General features: G+C 37.2%; 3 protein-coding genes across 5 annotated transcripts; all 3 read right to left on the bottom strand.

Moving 5' to 3' along the window:
- Positions 1 to 1,796: 1,796 nt before the first annotated feature.
- Positions 1,797 to 5,670, bottom strand: syt19 (synaptotagmin XIX). 3 transcript variants are annotated; one of them, XM_059506484.1, is made up of 7 exons: positions 5,232 to 5,670; positions 4,756 to 4,951; positions 4,221 to 4,282; positions 3,613 to 4,020; positions 3,425 to 3,544; positions 3,243 to 3,354; positions 1,798 to 2,699 (listed from the first exon to the last, which is right to left on the bottom strand). In XM_059506484.1, the coding sequence occupies exons 2-7, from the start codon at positions 4,928 to 4,930 to the stop codon at positions 2,392 to 2,394; spliced, it is 1,185 nt and encodes a 394-aa protein (XP_059362467.1). In that variant the 5' UTR covers positions 4,931 to 4,951; positions 5,232 to 5,670; the 3' UTR covers positions 1,798 to 2,391. The 3 variants fall into 3 exon arrangements, with proteins under 3 accessions (XP_059362466.1, XP_059362467.1, XP_059362465.1); XM_059506483.1 differs by having other exon boundaries at positions 1,797 to 2,699; positions 3,437 to 3,544; positions 4,756 to 5,670; XM_059506482.1 differs by having other exon boundaries at positions 4,756 to 5,670.
- A 116-nt stretch (positions 5,671 to 5,786) lies between these two features.
- Positions 5,787 to 9,306, bottom strand: si:dkey-12e7.4 (uncharacterized protein LOC558132 homolog). The gene is made up of 6 exons (XM_059506481.1): positions 9,012 to 9,306; positions 8,621 to 8,672; positions 7,969 to 8,156; positions 7,704 to 7,868; positions 6,527 to 6,637; positions 5,787 to 6,412 (listed from the first exon to the last, which is right to left on the bottom strand). Exons 1-6 carry the CDS (start codon positions 9,156 to 9,158, stop codon positions 6,299 to 6,301), a joined length of 777 nt encoding a protein of 258 aa, XP_059362464.1. The 5' UTR covers positions 9,159 to 9,306; the 3' UTR covers positions 5,787 to 6,298.
- Positions 9,307 to 9,879: 573 nt separating this feature from the next.
- On the bottom strand, positions 9,880 to 21,248 carry got2a (glutamic-oxaloacetic transaminase 2a, mitochondrial). Its single transcript, XM_059506480.1, has 10 exons — positions 21,070 to 21,248; positions 15,714 to 15,870; positions 15,096 to 15,224; positions 14,942 to 15,001; positions 14,506 to 14,667; positions 14,241 to 14,345; positions 13,860 to 14,010; positions 11,108 to 11,273; positions 10,885 to 11,035; positions 9,880 to 10,766 (listed from the first exon to the last, which is right to left on the bottom strand). The coding sequence occupies exons 1-10, from the start codon at positions 21,150 to 21,152 to the stop codon at positions 10,644 to 10,646; spliced, it is 1,287 nt and encodes a 428-aa protein (XP_059362463.1). The 5' UTR covers positions 21,153 to 21,248; the 3' UTR covers positions 9,880 to 10,643.
- Between the last annotated feature and the right edge of the window lie 225 nt (positions 21,249 to 21,473).

The following is a 21,473-nucleotide window of genomic DNA, read 5'->3' as shown; positions in this document are numbered from 1 at the left end:
TTAAAAAAAAAATCTTTTTAATTAGCCTGACTTCCATGTGAAGCTAAAATACTTTCATGTCAAATTACGTGCCTCAATTTCCAATATTCAGTGTATTTGTAAAAGTCTTTGTACACAGTGTACAAATATAGTTGTAGAATGAAAGGTGTGCTCAATACAATACAAAACAAAATGACATCAAGTGTTTAAATAGGTGTGTTCACACTAGTTTAATATGCAAATATATAAAAGATACCCAATACATTTAATTTAGCAGACACTTTTATCCAAAGCGACTTACAAATGAGGATAATGGAAGCAACCAAAATCGACAAAAGAGCAATGATATGCAAGTGCTATTACAAGTCTCAGTTAGCATAATGCAGTACACGTAGCAAGATTTTTTAATAAATAAAAAGAAAGCTAAAAAAAAAAAGAATAGTGAAAGAATAGCGCAAGCTGGTATTAGAGGCTTTGTTTTTTTAATTGTATAATAATTAAAAAAAGAAAACTGATAGAATACAAAAAGTAACAAATAGTAACATTTAACATATACAAATGGTAACACATCAACAGAAATCAAGTTCTGCAACAACAAAAATCTTATTGGCCCCAAACTTCTCAATGACATGTTAACCTAAAAGTTAAATAATAATTAATTTTTGGGTAATGATGAACTTATGTAGGTGCTAACATTCTCCCCTTATAATGATAAAGGGTGAAGTAAAACGTGACTTTAAGTGGGGTAAAATGTCCTTGACATTTATAAACCCTGCTGGGTTCTTAAAAAACAAGTAATATTGTGGTTTTGAACAAAAGCGACAAAGGAGGAATGCATTCCTCCCTTTCAAGGCCCCAGATTTCTCAAGCTCACCCTTTCCCCCCTAATCCCATCATGACTTTCATTAACAGATTGTGGGAAGAACAGTCTTGAAGACGGAGATGTAATGCCTGGGAATGGCCTTGAGCAGCCGAGATGCCGTAACATCTGTTCAGCCCTGCTCATAATATGAGTCAAAAATGTCATGACTTTTGCCTTAATTCACTATCTACTTGTCTACAAAAAGACTGAAACAGTGGCTCAGGAGTAACTTCAAACAAACAATCTGGAGGCAGGCCAAATCAAATAATGTGCCACTGAGACGCTCGTCTGTTTAAATGATAATGTGGGTTTGTTCTCCTTCCAAACGCTGTTATCCTAGCATCATGCTAATTATGCAACCTTCACAAGTGCTGAGTCTGGCTTTGCAATTTTAGCAGTGAGCCAGTGGGGCTTCAGTGGGCTGGAACTGATGATTGATGTGTGCAACATTTGCAGTGCAGCAGCATCTGTGAGACATCCTTCTTATTATAGTCACATTCAGTGTGGAGACAGATGAGGGGAAATAAATGTTCACATCACATGCTCGTTCTGTTCAATCCAAAATGGTGACAGGCTACTGTCAGTTAAATATTCAAATAAGCATTGCAGACTTGCTGAATCACATTTGTATGGATGTGCTCATTTATCTCTATTTCAGTTGGTCAAACTCTTCCCCTGATCTGTTAGAATTGTGGTGGGGCATTAGTATGATATTATTATGAGTATATATATATATATATATATATATGAACTCTACATATGTACCCTAAAACAATAAAGTGACTTCTTTCAGATGTCTGACTGGGAGAAGAAGAAAAAAAAAAGAGAGAAGCTTTATTAATCTAATAGTGTTATAGAGCCATCTTGTGGATACATTTGGTACCTTGTCATTCGAAAACTCAACAATAATACAGCTGATTTAGTATGTTTTTAAACACCAAAAGCAATCAGTGTCAGTGGAGGGCATGCTTCAGATGAGGAGACATGATGTGGGTTGAAAAGGAAGAAAAATCAAGATAAATCTCGCCTTTGAATTGAATATTTTATTGTGCATCATTACCAAACATCTCTAAATTAAACAAAGAATGTAAATACATCTGATTTGCTTTTAGAATACAATGAATGGCGGCAATGAAATTAACTTAGCAAGATAAAATAGTCAGCCATATTCCAAAAATGTTTTAGATTTCCACCATATGATCCTATTAACAGTTCATTGTTTGAGATGACACAAATGTTCTGTGCTGATGTTCTCCATACAATAGCAACTTTATACATGTATCTCCACTGTCACATACAGGTTGTATATTGTTAACTGAAAAAAGACCTACTAGTGAGACTGAGTCTACTGGGCCAGAAGTTTCCATAGTTAAAGAAACACAACCATATAAACTTATATCGCCTTTGTATGTGTTTTTAAACCCAATGAGCAACCAAATTTAACATTTAATTTTCTCGTCAGCGCACATTTCCTCATTCCATCCTGAAACAGACACGAAAGTCAGATGTATGACTGGAACTAGAAGCGTCAATAAACACTTGAGGTGTATTCAGATGAAGATTAAATGCCACTTAGCGATTGGCTGTCGTAGTGATTGCATCATCAGTTTCCAGTGCTCATTTTCAAAGGTTTTGCCCTTTTTGATGTGGATGTGACCAATCAGATGTTTGGAAGACTTCTTAGAAGGCTGAATTTCGTAAACGGACACTATAATGGTGCACTCTCTGATCTGTTGATCTGGCAACACAAAGGTCAGGACCTCATTGAACACAGTCACCTCCCAACGCTTCTTCTGTTCTGTCCTCTGATGTCGAAGTTTGCAGTGGTTGCAGGTAACGCTGGTTTTGGCATAGAGAGCTGTGATCAACAAACGGTTTAAAGATCATTTAAAAGTAATTTTACAAGATTCATTAAGCTTGGTTAATGTTAAAATGTAAATACACTTTTGTTAATGCCAGTGGAAGTTTGGAACTCTCCAGCTATGGAATCAGCTAAGTGTTGGCATTGGCAACTTTTACGCACCATGCGCCTCAGCACTCGGTGAACCTACTTTGAGACTTTATGTTGTCTTTGAGTTGCTGCTGTTCCTAAACACATTCACTTTCCAATAATACCACTAACAGTTGACTGTGGAATATCTAGCACTGATGATATTTCACAAACACGACTTACTGCAAAGATAGCATCCAATCACCAGTACCACACTTGAGCTTTCAAATGCAAACTAGGTGCTTGATTTTCACCTGTGGCAATGGGTTTGATTGAAACACTTTAATTCGATAATTAAAAGGTGTGTCCCAAATGATCTGTCCATATGTACAAATAAGTGTTATAGAATAAAAAACAGTGCAGTTTATTTCAATTTCATTCATTAATAAGTATACACTCATTATTCCTCACCTCTTTCAGTCTTATTGGGATGACATACTGTGCGGACCTTCAACACCCCCACCTCCAGCCTCTGAGATGTAGGCATGTATTTCAGAGAGAGCAGTGCCTCACCAACCATATCCTACACAGAAATTGTACTGATTGTTTTTCATCTCATAATTTCCAATTTGTTATACCAGGATCAAACTTACTTTCCTGGGTACCTGCAGATCCTCTCTTAACTCCAGGGGATATGAGAGCTTCAGACTGTTCAGGGGAGCACGGGCCTCTCCTAGAATTCCATGTCTTGAGTATTTATCAAAATCCCGAACCTAAAGGATACAATCTAAAGTGAAGTGACTTGGTTACAATAAAATAAGATGCTAGGCCTGTTACATACCTCAAATCTAACAGTGACTCTTGGTACTTCCTCCTCAGCCAGGGTGCAAGAGAACTGATCTCCAAACACAGGACTGCAACTCTTCTTCACTAGACGTGTCTGCCATTCGTCCAGAACACACTGCATTGAACCCTGCTCCTCATCCTCTCTTTCTGCCCACAACAACCGCACCCAAACCAACGGGTCCACACTATGACTGAAGTCTCGCTTGGCTAGATCCTGGGCGTCCAGTACCGTCACCACCAGTTTGGACTGCAGCTGATCGTAGAACAGTGAAAAGCGCAGAGATCCCTGGATGTTCTCCTCTTCCAGTTCGGCCATGCTAGCTAGATCTAAACTACTGCCCAGGTTAGTGCAAGAGATGCCAGGGGGCAGTCTGTGGCTCAGTTCCTCATAATGAACCTCCATCTGACGGACAGAGAGTGTATCTGGTCTAATTTTCTAGTTATAATCCACACATGTGGTTGTCAACCAAAGCCAAGCATTTTTGAAACATGTTTTTGATGTATTTTGTTTGGTCAGAGCAAGCAAAAACTAAGGAAGCAAAATGCAAAATGGATGCATTCCGGGTTATGAAGATAATGATGGTGTATGCAAAGGAATCTTACCTTATGATCATTTGTTTGTGTAGCATACTGAAAGCCTCCGCTCCTAGTTGACAGGATATCTGCTAACAAAATATTCACTGGAATCTATTAGATGTTGATAGATGTTTTGCATAAACCTCATTAGCATGTCTTCTATAACTTTTTATTTGATACACTGTTCAAAGGTTTGGGTTCATTAAGATCTTTAATGTTTTTGAAAGAAGTCTCTTACCAAGGTAAATTTTTTTTTTAGTCACAAATACAGTAAAAACAGTAATATTCCAGTCTTTAGTGTCACAAGATCCTTCGGAAATCATACTTGTATACTGATTTGGTGTTTATAAATATTTTTGTGGAAAACATAATAGCTTTTATTTATTTGATGAATAGAAAATTCAAAAGAACAATGTATTTGAAAAAACGATCCTTTGTAACATTATAAATGTCTTTAGTGTCCCATCTGATCGACTTTTTTTATATTAATATTATGTACTAATCTTGTGTAATATAAGGTCAAATATAAAAAGTAATCATTCTCATTTGCATGAGAACTTACCAGGTCTTTGTGAAACAGGAAAGCGTGTACAGTAGTGGTAAATCTGCCATATCAAAAGGCAGAGGGCTATAAGGAAAAGGACAACAGATATGCCCAAAATACTATATTCCAATTCCTCTGAGAATGACAGCAGGATTTCTCTGAAGGACAGACCCAAAACGGGAAAGAAAATCATGTCTTTCTGCAATCTACAGACCTGGAAATGAAGAACATAAGTTACTTTTGTTGGAGTTATTGATATTGGTTGATATTCATATTTATCCAGAAAAGAATCAGATTTATATAATCCTGTATATACTGTTAGTAATATAGTATTTGACATGATATATTAAGTAAAAAAAAAAATGTTTATATGTTTCGTCTGTTTTGACATTCTGTTAAGGGAAAGACAAGTGTGGATTCTTGCAGGCTTGTGTTTATTAAATGCATTTTAAAAAGGAAAGCACTAATAAAAGAACAAAAGGCACGAATCCTACCTTTTCAAGCTTTAAGTTTCCTCCATTAGTTCCATTTTGCGAATAAACTACGATCGGAGCGGATCCATACTGAGACACAGTTGAGAGTGATCACCTGACGGATGATCAGCAAACACAAGGGCAAACCTGTTTGATCACTTGTTCATTCAGGCTTCATCTGTGCTACTTTCTTGAATCTACAGCTGAAACATAAGATGGATACGACGTGTTTCATGTAGAACTGCCCTCTTCTTCTTTCTTAAATACTACACTGTGCAAATTCAATGTCCAGTTTATCACTGCCAGTATCCAAAATAGCCACAGCATGTGAGATTAGATAATTGCTTATAGAGTATCAGTACTGTATATGGGAGAACCTCCATATGCCTCTTGTACTATATAATTATATGAAAAAAAACTGTAGATGATTATATAATATAATAAAAACAGTAGATTGATTATGATGCATAACTGTGCATAACTGTGTGTATGTGCATGTGTTTATAGGAAAACAGTTATGTCTTCAAATTTGTGTATAACTATTCTGCCACCAAGTGATCGGAATATTCAAAGATGTTCCAGAATACAGCTTTATTCATACATCTATATTTTTATGATTTAACAATAATAGCAAACTCAGTACAATCTTTAATGTGAAACGCCACATACATCATTTTTATGCTTTACAAAGCTATAAATAAATAATAAATAGGCTAAAACATAGTTTTTGTTGTCCTTTTCTGATGACTGTCATACCCTGCTTTATTTTACGATTATAGCTTAAAATCTGAATGTTATTCGCAAATTTTTGGCTGTTTGTTGCAGTTAAACAAGAATAAGTGATGAAAAGATGGTTTATCATTTACAAGATGTTATCATTATTTCAGTGCTTTTAATGCCAATGTCAAAATAATTTAATCATGATCCTCTCTTATTGCTGTCACATTCACCATCCCAAATAATAAAATAACATTTTATAAGCAGGGATGATAAGAACAAGAATGTTGATTATTCAGTATATAAATATACATGTATAGCAAAACAAAAATAAAGCCTCTTTTTCCTTGCATCTGAAAACATCTGCAGCATCACCAGGGTAGTTGTTCACCAGTATAGTGAAGAAATGACCCATGATCCTTTTCAGTCAAACCACCAATCACAGACAACACACAGGAAATGCTGTCCTCAGGGCTCAATGGTGCCTGTAAACGAAACAATCCACAAACCACAAGAGTCTGTCTCTCTTTTTAGAAGTTTTGTAACCTTTTGCTTAGCCGATAGCCGTGATAAAGAACAGATAGAAGAAAGAGACTCACTTCAGGTCCACCCATATCAGTGCGTACCCAGCCTGGGTGCAGAGCCATACACAGGATCCCATCTGCCTCCAGGTCCACTGCCAAGCATCTGGTGACCATGTTCAGTGCACTCTGATGCAAATCAAATGCATCTCAATATCTCAACTCATATATTCACAGACATACTGTATTCTTCAATAAAGAAAACTATGAAAGCCTGTTTTCACCACAAAATCAAAAAAGGATTTTGCAGTTGCAATCTCACAGTTCAGGTTTTTTTTCTCAGAACCCTAAGAAAGAAGTGAGAATTGCAAATACACAAGCCATTCAGATTTTTTTCTTGCAATCGCAAGTTTGTATCTTGTAATTCTGACTTTTTAAAAAGAAATAGTGAGAAAAAGGTCAGAATTGTGAGGAATATACTCCAAGATCTCAGAAAAAAAGTCAGAATTGTAAGATAAAAGGTTCACAATTACCTTTTCATTTAATTTTTTCATTGCGGAAACGGGCTTCCATAGAAAACTGAGCTTCAACAAAACAATTAAAGCGATAGTCAATCCAAAAATGAAAATTCTGTCATCAATTACTCACCCTCATGTCGTTCCAAACCCATAAGACCTTTGTTCATCTTTGAAACACAAATTAAAGTATTTTTGATGAAATCCTGGACCCTTCTGACCCTACATAGACAGGTAAGGACATTGTTAAAACAGTCCATGTGACGACAGTGTTTCAACCATATTTTTATGAAGCTACGGGAATACTTTTTGTGTGTAAAGAAAACAAAAATAACTTTATTCAACCATTTCTTCTCTTCTGGTCAGTCCACCACCACTCACAAGTGTACCGAACACAATACAAAAAGTGACTTGAATACAAAAAGTATTCTTGTAGCTTCGTAAAATAAGGTTGAATTACTGATGTTACATGGACTATTTTATCAATGTCCTTAATACCTTTGTGAGCCTTGAACATTGTAGTTGAGTTGTTGTGTCTCAGATTTCATCAAAAAATATCTTAATTTGTGTTCCGAAGATGAATGAAGGTCTAATGGGTATAGAACAACAAGAAGGTGAGTAATTAATGAGAGAATTTTAATTTTTGGGTGAACTATTCCTATAAATGTTCATGAATATCCAAATTGACTTTTAATGTAAACACTTATATTACATTAAGCTCTAGGAACACTGTCACAAACCTTTGATGTTCTGTATGGGTACCATTTGAAGGTGTTGGCACGATCACCCCAGTACAGCTCAACTGAACCCAGAAGAGACGTCATATTGATGACTGCTGCTCTGTGGATGCCCATCCCCATCCCTGTGCCCTTTGCAGCTGCTCGCTTCAGCAGTGGGAGCATGGCCTGCATGACAAGTGCATTAAGTCAGAACATTTTCAGACGTTTGTGTTGAGAAGTAGATATGTGTGCATATTGTGTCTGGATTTAATTTGAGAAATGAAACCTTGGTGATCATCAACGGGGCAACAGAGTTGGTATGGAAGTTTTCCAACATCTTGTCTGCGGTGACTGTCTCAAGGTTGGCAACTACATTAATTCCAGCATTGTTGATGAGACAGTTCAGACCTTCCTCATGAACAAGCTGTTCCACCTCAGATGCAGCTCTCTCTATACTCTCCTGACATGTAACATCTAGCAACAGAGACGTCCACAATTAGAGTCAGATAAACAAACTCTTATTTTCAAATACAGCTTCTTCTAGATCAGCAGTTCATAACTGGTGTCAACAGCCAAAAATGGGTAGCTAGTTCTTTTTTATTTTATTTATTTCCGCAGAAACAAGAAAAACTAGGCAAAAACATGCCCTCATACACTAAATCATTAAGAAAAAGAAGTTAAAAGAAAATCTGACTCTTCCCCGTTTTCATTAGGTTTAAGACAGACACAGTTGTTGTTTATGCATTTATAAAACTACCAATTTTATGGTAGGTCATGGCAATATTAATTCTTTAATTTAACCCTTGAGAGAATTTTATTTAATGTTTTACATAAAAATGTGTGTGGTGTTAGCTCGCCACCTAATGTCCAATAAAAAACTGAGAAGCAAAACCAGCCGAGAAACTCTGATTCAGACTAGACGGTGCTTTAGTACTTACCCAGTTTAATAATGTGTATGTGTTGATGTTCTTCTGCCAACATTTGCAATTCCTATAAAACAAACAGGCCTTTGTAACTATTGTAAACTTTTTTTTTTTTTAATAATTATTAAACGTGTGGCCTTCAGGTCCGCGTTATAATTAAACTACATGAAATATCTATTATTTTACAAATTAAATCATCACTAAAAATCTAAAAGTTAAATAATATGTAGCTATATTATCCTAAAATGTTCATGTTTAAATAATGCATGTTGATTGTAATTCTCAACTACGCATGTGCAAGTTCTCCTGTAGCTAAGATGACTATAAATGACCTTGGGCTGGTTTCTAATGTTTGTATAGTATGTCTAATGCAAATAGGTCTGCTACTGTCTGCTCACAGCATTACCTTGGCTCCATCTGGATTGCGAGCAGTAGCGATAATCTTCCCGGGAGAGAAGCCTCCCGTTACTAGACTCTCAACTATCTGCAGCCCGAGGCCTCGACTGGCTCCGGTGACCATTAGGTTTGAACAGTTTTTAAACGCATGAGCCATTTTGTCACTTTATTTGAGTACACGAATTTAATTTCCTATCCTGAATGAGACGACACCACGATAGCTTGTACCGTCACGTGATCCGGGAATCCGCTGTCTCATTTGCGTCACCACAGTAGACAAATCCCCTGTAGCTCCCCTTCACAAAATTTAAAATACGATCATGTGACCCACAAAATGATGTTTACATAAGCAACCCCCCCCCCCCCCCAAAAAATGAAACACTCTAGTTTTCGTTGAGCTCACCTTTATTCTTTTGTTCATTGTTTAAACAGAGTCATACAGTATTACTCGTGACATTTCGATGTCTATTCCGGAGAACTTCGGGATAAATTTCATAAATTTGCTTTAGGAACACATTAATTAGTTATATATATATATATATATATATATATATATATATATATATATATATATATATATATATATATATGTATATATATATATATATATATATATATATATATATGAACAATTTTTCAAATCTGAATAATCCTTACAAACATGGTATGTTCAACATTATCAACATCCACACACTAAACACGTAAAGCTTTTCTTAAAGCATCAATTAACCACTGAAATATCAGTTATACTTTGTTCAGTTTTCGTTCCAAAATGAATCTTAATTCGATTTTGTCCACAGATGCAGTGACAATTTTTTTAATTTATTTTTTAAATGTTTGACATTACATGAGTTTTATGGCCAGGACAAAACACAAAATTAGTGCGAATGCCTAATGATTTATGTGTGACATTTGGAACTACTAGACAAAAGTGCAAGATAAATGCATATTAAATTACACCAGAACACATGTGGTGCACACATTATGGACAATCTATCATTACTAGTAATGAGCTTACGCTGCAGTATAGAATAAGTGTCTTACAGTCATAAAAATGTCTAAGAATGTATTATGGCTCAAGAAGACCTTTAAAGCCGAATCATCAGTTTGATAAGAGTCATTGTTTATGCTCCTCTAGGTGAAATGATCATGTTAAACTGGTTACAGTCCTTCAAAGATTTTTTTCTGAGGATTAATGTCCAAACATGAAATCTGGTTTACTCCTTTCAATGATTTCTCTAACTTTAAGCATATGGGTTAATTTTTTTCAATCAATCTTATTTAGTTATTGGTTTGAAAACAAAAACATGAGCAGTCATTAACTGTTCTATCAAAACATTTTGTACCATAAAAAAACCCCCCAAAAACATTCTTATCAGTTCTGACACAGGAAATCATGATAAGCGATATCCTTTAAAGCTTGTTTTTATCACTTTGAAAGGAAGAATCCTGCCTTTATTTATTGCGGGGTTCCTATTCAGAGTCACGAATTAACATTAATAATACCAAATCAAGTAAACTGGAAGTCTACATTAGTTCTATTTCATATCTTGTCCTAAAAGACATGCAGCAGAAGACTAAATCATTTATATTACTTTTTCTTGCTCTCTGTCTGCTGCAACTACAGTCTCAGGAGCCAGCTTCACTTGGTAACAGCATGGATGGCGTGTGCTAGATATCCCACGCTTGCAGACGTCACACCAGCCACAGAGATCCGGCCATCTTTTGTCATGTATATAGAGAATTCTTTAATCAGACGCTCCACCTGACAAAGAGCCATAAAGACGACAAGCAGAGAAAAGCCAATGAGAAAAGGTTGGTAGTGGAAATAGCTGAGGTCTTATCAGAGATCTTATCCCAGAATGCATTTCCACTTGACTTGCCTGCTCCGGTTTGAGTCCCGTAAAGCAGAACATTCCGATCTGGTCAATGACATGCTGCCAGTTGTGAGTGGAGCCCTCCTTCTTTAGGTTCGACACAAGCATCTCCCTCATCCTAATGATGCGGTCGGCCATGTCTTTCACCTCCACCAGCCTAAGAGAAAAACAGTAAAGCGTAAAGTCCTCATTGGCTGTGTTTGTGATGGGACTTTATCTCAGGACTCGCCATTCTTTGTAGAGTTCAGGTGTGTTGAGGATGGTGGAGGCGATACGAGCTCCGTTCATAGGGGGGTTCGAGTAGATGGGTCGTATGAGAATTTTCAGCTGGGATTCCACACGCTTAGCCTCTTCAGCATCCTTACAGACCACCATGAAGCCCCCCACACGCTCACCTGTAGACACAAAGGTACAGAGCACTGACCTGGAGCACTTTCCTATTCTTAAGAATTAATAATAATTATATTTCAGTTAAAATACAAAAACATTATAAATCTCAAAACATGATACATTTACACAAGAAGCAACAAAGATTTTGTTTCACTTCACTACAAGTTAAAAACTAGTGAAAAAAAAAATTGTACTAGCATAATATAAAAAAATAGCACTTACACTGCCATTCAAAAGTTTGGGGTCAGTACAATTTTTTTTAAAAAAGAACTGAAGATTTTCATTCACCGGGGATGCAGTAAATCGATCAAAAGTGATAGTGTAAAGACATTGATATTGTCACAAAAGACTTGTATTTCGAATAAATGCTGTTCTTTTAAACTCTCTAATATTAAAGAATGCTGGAAAAAAATTTGTTTCCACTAAATAATTAATTAATAATATATAATATAGTGAAATGATTCTTGAGTACCAAATTGGCATATTATAGTGGTTTTTGAAGGATCACATGACACTAAAGTCTGGAGTCATGGCTGCTGAAAATTTAGCCTTGCTAAATTTTAGAGCTGTCAAACATATATAACATAACATATATGTGAATACACTCACATATGGCATATATTTTGAATATATAAACGTAAAAAAATCTGAAATATATACATGCATGTGTGTGTATTTATATTAGGGCTGTAGCTATCGAATATTTGTCACGATCGGTGTTACAGAAAACACAGGAGAGGGAATCAATTGCAGGTAAGTCATTTATTTAAAGGGTAATCCAAAGGGATAAACAGTCCAGGCAGGGTCAAAACCAGAATATCCAAACATAACATAAACAGACACTGTGACAATATTTTAGTAATCGAGTATTATACCAAAAATTCCATCGATTAATCGAGTAATCAGATAAAATGTGTTTTTGCTTAATTAAAGTGCAATATTAATTATGCAAGACAAAATAAGACTCCTTGGTCTCTTAAAATGAACAACTAAGTTTCCTTTTTTAGAATTTTTTTAATTTATTTTTTAAATGCATAGAATGCAATGCATACATAAAAAGTAAACATTTAATTATTACCCATTGTTTCTCTGTCTGTACTTGTACTGTGAACAATGACAATAAAGTTGACATTTGAAAGATGAATTAAGTGCATTTAAGTGCCATTCAGTTGGGGTTTTAAATAAAGCATTTTCTGAGATGCACATTAAACATTAAACACAAAAAATTAATTAAATTTATCTTTTAATTATTGAAAATTAAGCAAACTTAACTTTTTGGTAAACAAAGGGGATTTACTATTAAAAATAAAACATGGAAGAAATGTTGTGTGATTAAACCTTAAAAAAAATAATGTTAGATTTTTTTTTTGTAGTAGGCTATGTACATTCTGCTGAACAATAGTAATACATATCTGGCAAAGAATTGTCTTTAAACTAAACCGGACTTTTATTTTGACGGGTTGACGTACATTTACAGTTCTGTGTATGTGATGTGACGCTAGTTTTACTAAAATCAAACGATCAAATGCTCATGAAGTGACTGTCAGAGCAGTTCTGGAGATGTTCATGTGTTCACGTCCTTATTTAGTGAGACAGCAGACGCTGAAATCACCGCGAGCGTCACGCACGCTTCAGTGTGTGTGATATAATAAAGGAAGTCGCCCTTCTGCTCCATTCACTAACAGAGACATGCAGAACATGCAGGATTCATATTTAAATGTTCCAGACTTAATATTTACAGATATTGGTCCATATCGTGATTTGATGTAAGTGCAATGACCTATTTTTAATTAATTCATTCAAAATTTGGCAAATTCCGTGCTATTCCATGTTAAACTGTAAATTACGTTTTTATGACTGGATTCCGCGATTCGCTCCACGTTTACTGCATCATGGAAATCATAGAGCCCTAGTTGTGGTATGCCAGCTCTATCTTGCAATGGACACAAGCCACGACGTTCTCTTTACGTTTGCCCGCACCCTCAAATCAAAACACTGCTGACTGCTTGCAGTATGCGATTTCGGACGCAGCGCTTGTGTCTCCTTCTGCTTTGTGGGTGACGTAAACGCGTTGTGTCACATTAAAAAAATAATTGTGAAAGAACTTGACGTGAGATTTAAAATAAATTAAAAGATGCTTCGACGCAGAGGAATTTGCTTCTATCATTTTTTGTAATCGAGTTACTCGAGGAATCGTTTCAGCCCTAATTTATATATTCATAATAATTAAATAATATATGTGTACTGTGTTTATGTAAACAAAAACTTTTATTTTGAATGCGATTCATTGCGATTAATCTTTTGACAGCATTACTAAATTTATTTGGCAGTTATCTTAAATTTTAATGTCTACAATATTACTGCTTTTACTGTATTTTTTATCAAATAAATGCAGCCTTGGTGAGCATAAAAGTCCCCAAACTTAGAGAATTCAAAGATTCAAGGTACACTCAATTAAAACTCTATATATTATATATACTCTAATATATTAGTGCTGCTTTAAGTAAATGTATCTTGTATGCATGTGTTGTATATAAATGTAATATAAGTGCAAATTGAGGATTTGTTTTAATAATATATTCAGTGCTCACCATACAGGCCCATGTTCTTAGCAAAAGACTGGGACAGAAGAACGTTGTGCCCCTGCTCAATGAAATAACGCACAGCCCAAGCATCACGATCAATGTCACCACTGGCAAATCCCTGGTAAGCCATGTCAAAGAACACCAGGAGATTTCTTTTCTGTTGAAATGAGAGCGAAGAAACTTATTATCACTGACAAAGCCATTAACTTGAGACTGAGGACAGTCATTCTTTTTTTGGTCCAACTGGTCAAACACAGAGATAAGGTTATATTTATAATGTATTTATAACCTTTCCCACTATATCTCTCTGTCACTTTACTATGTGGGTTTTCTGAGACCTATGGTCAGCTGGATTTTGGAATTTATTTTAATGCTAGAACCACTTACCTTGATCAGAGCGGCCATCTCTTTCCACTGCTCGGGCCTTGGGTCCACTCCTGTGGGATTATGAGCACAGGCGTGCAAAACAATCACACTCTTCTCAGGGATTTTCTGAAAAAGAATATTACTAAATAAATAAATCTTACAGGATTCTCCCCACACTTTAATACTTGACTATGCAAAGAAAAGGGGGATCAGAAGAAAATCAGAGCTAACAAATGTATAATGTTTATCCCCAATATAGTACAAGCTATAAAAGCATTTTTCTTACTGAAATATCATCCAAGGCTCCTTTAAAGTCAAAGCCACAGGTTTTGGGGTCATAGTAGGAGTAGGCCTTTAGATGCATGCCTGCATCTCTGAAGATAGGGGTGTGGTTTCCCCAGGAGGGTTTAGGCAGGTACACGTCCCGGGACGCATTGTGGAATCGTGACTAGCCAAGAAAAAGTGAACAGAGCTACATTTCATATGTTTTAACCCCCTTTCAATCAAAAATCACCAGACATAAGAACAGTCAACAGTTATCACCCACTTCTTCAGTAGCCTTGGTTCTAGAAAGGTATTATTATAGTCTTGAACAAGAGCAATCAGGCCTAACACAGCACCACAAACTCTCTCTCTCTCACACACACACACACACACACACACACACACACACACACACACACACACACACACACACAAACAAAGGTATGAAAATAACATACCACAAAGTTAGCACCAACACGTAGAGATCCGGTTCCTGAGATAGTCTGGACGGTGATACTCTGTGGGCAAAGAGAACTGGCAATTAGCAATCACATCTAACAATTTAATAATCAAAAGACTTTCTTTCAAAATGTTTTGTTTTAAACTACTTACTCTTCCGCTCTTTAAGACCTCATTATCAGATCCAAGAGCCAGCTGAGAGCAGGCCTTTGAAAATTCTGCCAACCCTCCAATGGGAAGGTACTCTTTATCCAACTTCTTAGCAGCAATCTGGGCCTCAGCCTGACAATACCAAAATCTGTCATTTGTTTTGGGCAGGGATTAGAATACTAAAGCATTATTTGGCTGATTGGAAATGGATAGCATTATGGACAATTGCTGATTTAAATGTAGGCCAGCTATAAAAAAAAAAGTTTAAATAGTATAACCAGGGTGAAGCTTAACAAGACAATAGCATAAGGTACGGCAATTGTTACATTATAATAAAAGGGATAGTTCACCCAGAAATAAAAATTCTAACATCATTTGCTCACCCTCTACTTGCGATTGACCTCCATTGTATTTTTGATATGAAAAAAAATGAAACTATTAAAGTCAACAGCTACCATTAACTTTTTCAGTTACCAAGGACCTTCAAAATATTCTTGTGTGTTCAACAACTGAAAGAAATTCATTCAGGTTGGGAACAACTTGTGAATGAAGAAATGTTACAGAATTTTCATCTTGGGGTGAACTATCCCTTGAAGGTGTGTAAGATATGTAAGATGTCACCTTTCGGACACAGCTCAGAACAAACGGCTTGCCCTGATCGTCTCTATAAGCTCCTACTCCGAGGTTCATCTTCTTGGGGTTGGTGTCACGTTTGAAAGCTTCTGTGACCCCCAGGATGGGATCAGGGGGTCCCATCTGTACCTCAGTCCACCATGAGCTGAGAAAAAAAAATACTCAAGTTAAGTATTGAATGCAAGTATGCTGCTCCAGCCAAATAGTTATTACTGCATTTTGTCATAGGAAGTTGATATTTAAGTTAAAGCATATTTTATGATATATAAAAGTCTAATAACACTTTACTTTCAGTCTTGAATACGCTTTTGGAAATAACTGAGGTCAAACACTCTTATAGCTGTGAACTCCAAAGAATGTGGAGCAGTGCCGAAGACTTAAGTTCAAACATCTCTAATATTTAAAAATAGACCACCTTGTCTTTACACTGTCTGACTCTCAAACCAATTTGCGTATACATTAGGAGAAATATCCAGCCATTCTTTGGACGTCTCATTAAAATTTTTCCAAGCTGGATAAGTTTAATATAAAACGATTATCATTGCAGATTTTCTGTTCTTGCAACTGGAAGGAAAGTCATTAAAGCTTGAACTACACTGCTAACCTCTTCTACCACCATTAATAAGACTTACAGTCATGTCTGAATTCAAACCTGGAGTTTAAAAATCCCTTTACTGTTAAGCATGTCGCATGTCTGTGTCTGTTACATTTAATCATTTAGCAGACGCTTTTATCCAAAGCGACTTACAAATGAGAACAATAGAAGCAGTCAGGTCAACAAGAGAACAACAACAGTATACAAGTGCCATGACAAGTCTCAGTTAGTCTAGTATAGAACGCATAGGTAGTTTTTTTTTAATTTTTAAATTTTATTTTTTTAATAAAATTAAAAGACAAGAAAAGGAAAAGTGCTAGTGTTAGTTGGTTAAGTGCAGGTGAAAAAGATGAGTCTTTAGCTGTTTCTTGAAAATGAGTAAAGACTCAGCTGTACGAATTGAGATTGGGAGGTCATTCCACCAGCTGGGCACAGTCCAGGAAAAGGTCCGTGAGAGTGATTTTGAACTTCTTTGGGATGGTACCACAAGGCGTCGATCACTTGCAGAGCGCAAACTTCTGGGGGGCACATAAGTTTTAACTAATGAGTTTAGGTAAGTTGGTGCCGTGCCAGTGGTCGTCTTGTAGGCTAGCATCAGTACCTTGAATTTGATGCGAGCAGCTACTGGTAGCCAGTGTAACCTGATGAGGAGAGGAGTAACGTGAGCTTTTTTTGGCTCATTGAAGACAACCCTCGCTGCTGCATTCTGGATCAATTGCAGAGGCTTGACAGTACATGCAGGAAGGCCCGCCAGGAGAGCATTACAATAGTCCAGTCTACAGAGAACAAGAGCTTGGACAAGAAGTTGGGTTGCTTGCTCTGACAGGAAGGGTCTAATCTTCCTAATGTTGTATAAGGCAAACCTGCAGGACCGGGTAGTTGTAGCAATGTGGTCGGTGAAGCTTAACTGATGATCCATCACAACTCCTAGGTTTCTAGCTGTCCTCGAAGGAGTAATGGTTGATGAGGCCAGCTGTATAGAGAAGTTGTGATGAAGCAATGGGTTGGCTGGAATCACCAGGAGTTCTGTCTTCGTAAGGTTAAGCTGAAGGTGATGGTCATTCATCCAGCTAGAGATGTCACTCAGACAGGCTGAAATGCGAGCAGCTACCGTCGGGTCATCTGGTTGGAATGAGAGGTAAAGTTGGGTGTCATCAGCGTAGCAGTGATAAGAAAAGCCTTGCTTCTGAATGACAGATCCTAATGATGTCATGTAGATGGAGAAGAGAAGTGGTCCAAGTACTGAGCCTTGAGGAACCCCAGTAGCAAGGTGGTGTGACTTTGAAACATCACCCCTCCAAGACACACTGAAGGATCAGTCAGATAGGTAGGACTTAACCCACAGGAGTGCTGTTGCAGAGATGCCCATCTTTCTGAGGGTGGACAGGAGTATCTGGTGATTAACAGTGTCAAAAGCAGCAGAAAGGTCCAGTAAGATGAGTACAGAGGATTTTGAAGCTGCTCTTGCTAGTCGCAGGGCTTCAGTAACCGAGAGCAGAGCAGTCTCAGTTGAGTGGCCACTTTTGAAGCCAGATTGGTTGCTGTCCAGGAGGTTGTTCTGTACAAGGAACATAGAAAACTGGTTGAACACAGCTCGCTCAAGTGTCTTTGCAATGAATGGAAGAAGGGATACCGGTCTGTAGTTTTCAAGAAGCGCTGGATTTAGAGATGGTTTCTTGAGCAGTGGGCTTACCCGAGCCTGCTTGAATGCTGAGGGAAATGTTCCAGACTGAAGAGAGGAGTTGATAATGTGAGTAAGCGAAGGTATGACTGAAGAAGAGATCGCTTGAAGGAGGTGAGTGGGGATCGGATCAAGTGGACAAGTAGTAGGATGATTGGACAGGAGAAGTTTGGAGACGTCCATCTCTGAGAGTGGGGAGAAGGAGGAGAAAGAGTGTGCGTCTGTCATTGTGAAGTTGTCCTCAGTCTGCGGTGTGGAGAATTGGTCACTGATGGATCTTGTCTTATTTTTGAAGAAAACTGCAAAGTCGTCCGCTGTAAGAGTCGATGGAGGAGGTGGTGGCGGCGGATTAAGAAGAGAAGAGAAAGTCTTGAAGAGTGTCCGAGCATCACAACAGCTGTTAATTTTGTTGTGGTAGTAGCATGTTTTAGCAGTCAAGACATTTGCAGAGAAGGAAGAAAGGAGAGACTGATACACACTGAGGTCTGTAGAGTTTCTTGATTTCTGCCATTTCCTCTCTGCAGCCCTGAGTTTAGAGCGATGTTCACAGAGAACCTCAGACAGCCAGGGGGCAGATGGAGCGGTGCGTGCTGGTCTAGACAACAGTGGGCAAAAGTTGTCCAAGCAAGATGTCAAAGTGGAGCAAAGAGTGTCCGTAGCGCTGTTCGTGTCCAGAGCAGAGAACTGAGAGAGTGCAGGAAGCGAGGATGAAACCACAGAAGATAGGCGAGATGGAGAGAGTGAGCGTAGGTTCCGTCGAAAGGTGACCTGCGTTGGAGTGTGAGGCACTTCAGGAGTAAGTGCTAGGTTAGCAGTAGTGAGGAAGTGGTCTGAGGTGTGCAGTGGAGCAACTGAAGAGTTGTCCACAGAGCAACAGCGCGTGTAGATGAGGTCCAGTTGGTTGCCTGATTTGTGAGTCGCTGTAGTAGACACTAACTTGAGATCAAATGAGGTGAGCAGAGTTTTGAAGTCAGCAGCCTGGGGTTTATCTAGGTGGATGTTGAAGTCACCAAGCAGTACCAGAGGAGTACCATCTTCAGTTCTGATGGATGCTCAGCACACAGTTTCGGAATGGCCAAGTCCTTCTAAATAAAGAAGGTCAACTCTGTGATTAACGGCGTAAAATGGGAGTATAATTCCAATGTAAACCCCACCCACATAAAGTACTGCAAATACTCCAATGAAAAGAGGTATACAGGACCCCACCCTCTGCATCAGAACCAATCATGTGTCATGCTCACACACTCCCCATATCAACCCGGCTCTAAATGTCAGTCAGTATCATTCAGCAACTAGAACGACAATAAAAACCATACTACAGTACATGCAAAGTTGCTCCATTCCCTTTTTTTTTTGCGTTTGAGACACACTGCTACTTTTTTATCCTCAACAACAAGCAATACATTAATTAATAGCAATAATGTAATTTAAGGAGAATATGGGTCTTTATGTAGATGCGGTCTTCTGACTGAGAACGGACAGTTTCGAAGAAGTAGGTGTAATGAGGCATTACCAGAGCATGTTTTTTTTGTCATGTTAAGTCACAATTATATACACTCAAAGGGAACAAAATAAATAAATTAAATTAAATGTAGATAAAAAAATAAGCAGATACAAAACAGGTACTGTGTTTTTTTTAATTGGTTCGGTACTATTTTCACAAGAAAGTGATACATTTTCGAAACTCTTAGTACTAATATCACAAATCATCAAACTGCCCTTTTTTCAATATTTCAGCATATTTTTAATTGTTTAAGTACAATACACACAATCACAAAGTAGTGTTTGGCGATATGGTCATTTTTCAAATCGTCGTATCGTCAGCACATGAGATCGACGATACACGATATTACCGTGCATGGGTGGGGCAAGAGATGAGAGAGACTCTTTGTTTTTGTCATAACATAACTATTTGGTGTTTTAAACCGCGCAGGTGCGCGAGAGAGAGCCTATGGAATCACCAATAATCAAAAAAATATAATTTCAAACATACTGATAAAACTAACGTTAAATATAAAAATACTATATTTAAAACAGCTAGTTCATATATAGTCGGAGGCAATCTTACTGTTGTGTTTTGGTGATTAAACCAAATGTTCTCAATACATATCACAATGATCTTGGGTTCTGAAACGGTGATTATTTGCAAAGAAAATATGTGCAACTACAATGAAATCATGAGATCGGGTTTTGAAAAAATGTCTAGTGGTGTTACAAGTGTGATGAGTTTAAAGTTTTGTAGCTTAGAAAATGTACCTACTTATGAATATAGTACTAAACTAATTTACTAAACTAAACAAGATAGAGTACATAAAATAAATGGATAAATGTATTAGTTAATATGTTCTTTAAATTGAAATGCACTGCTAGCTTACAAAAGGTTAAGGTTAATTAAAAATAATTGTACAAGTAGATAAAAATGAATGATCAGACCAAATAAATTAAATTGATGACTTTAAAAAGTGCTCTGGCTAGGTGCCTGGCAACCAGCAGCAAAAGTGATTACTGATGTAACTTAATACTTTCAAAAACACAAACAACAGTAAAAGAAAAGAAAAGAAAAGAAAATAATCTATCTCAAAGGAGGCTGCTTTATTTAACTCAAATTTACAAACTATCATGCACTAATGCCACCAAACTAACATAAAAAAAAAATCTATGAACAACCCTGAATCAGACGGTAGCCGGTTAGTCCTGGTTGAACCTGATACATCAGTAATGTCATTATCAACATTTAACGTAAAAAATATCTCTCCAGTCTGTGGATCTCCTGAACTCTGCTCGATTATCAAAGCCCTGATATATGATAATTTCTGACAATGACTGTCGTCATATTCTATTAAAATGTCTGGTTGGAATAAAAGAACCCTCGTTAAATATCTAAAACAGTAATACATTAATAACTATGTTGTATTATAAGCACAATGTTAATGCATGTGTTACAGTATAGTGTCATACTGTAACTGGCTCTGTGCCGCTCTAACGTTAGCTCTCAGTCCGCTAACTCGCTAGCACAAGCTAACTTGGCAACGGAGCGTTTACACAAGAAAAACAAAGCCTCGAGTTACCTTGCACGGAGCTGTAGGACTGCTAAAACAGAGGCCTGAGCCCCTACACTAGTCAAAATCTTGGTGGATTTCAGCATGGCCATTGCTGGAAGCACAAATGACTTGGTGGAAGAAAAAAAGCACACTGGCTGACGACTTGAACTTGTCTGCTGCTTGTGTTGTTTATAGCGCCTCCAAGGACATTACACTGCAAAGCGGCTGGAGACAAGAGGTAGTACAGTTATGAGACAGGGATAGAAGTCCAAGGACTAGACCACTAGAGCAGTGGTTCCCAAACTTTTCCATTCTACGACCCACCTAGACAAGTGTAATCTATTTCACGACCCACCAAAATATATATATATAAAAAAATAAGAAAACGATTGACATTACTTTAAGCCTAATCTTAAAAGTTTGATGACACA

This window comes from Carassius carassius, chromosome 23, assembly GCF_963082965.1.
Source record: "Carassius carassius chromosome 23, fCarCar2.1, whole genome shotgun sequence".
NCBI lineage: Eukaryota > Metazoa > Chordata > Actinopteri > Cypriniformes > Cyprinidae > Carassius > Carassius carassius.
This window is presented reverse-complemented; position numbering and strand designations above follow the sequence as displayed.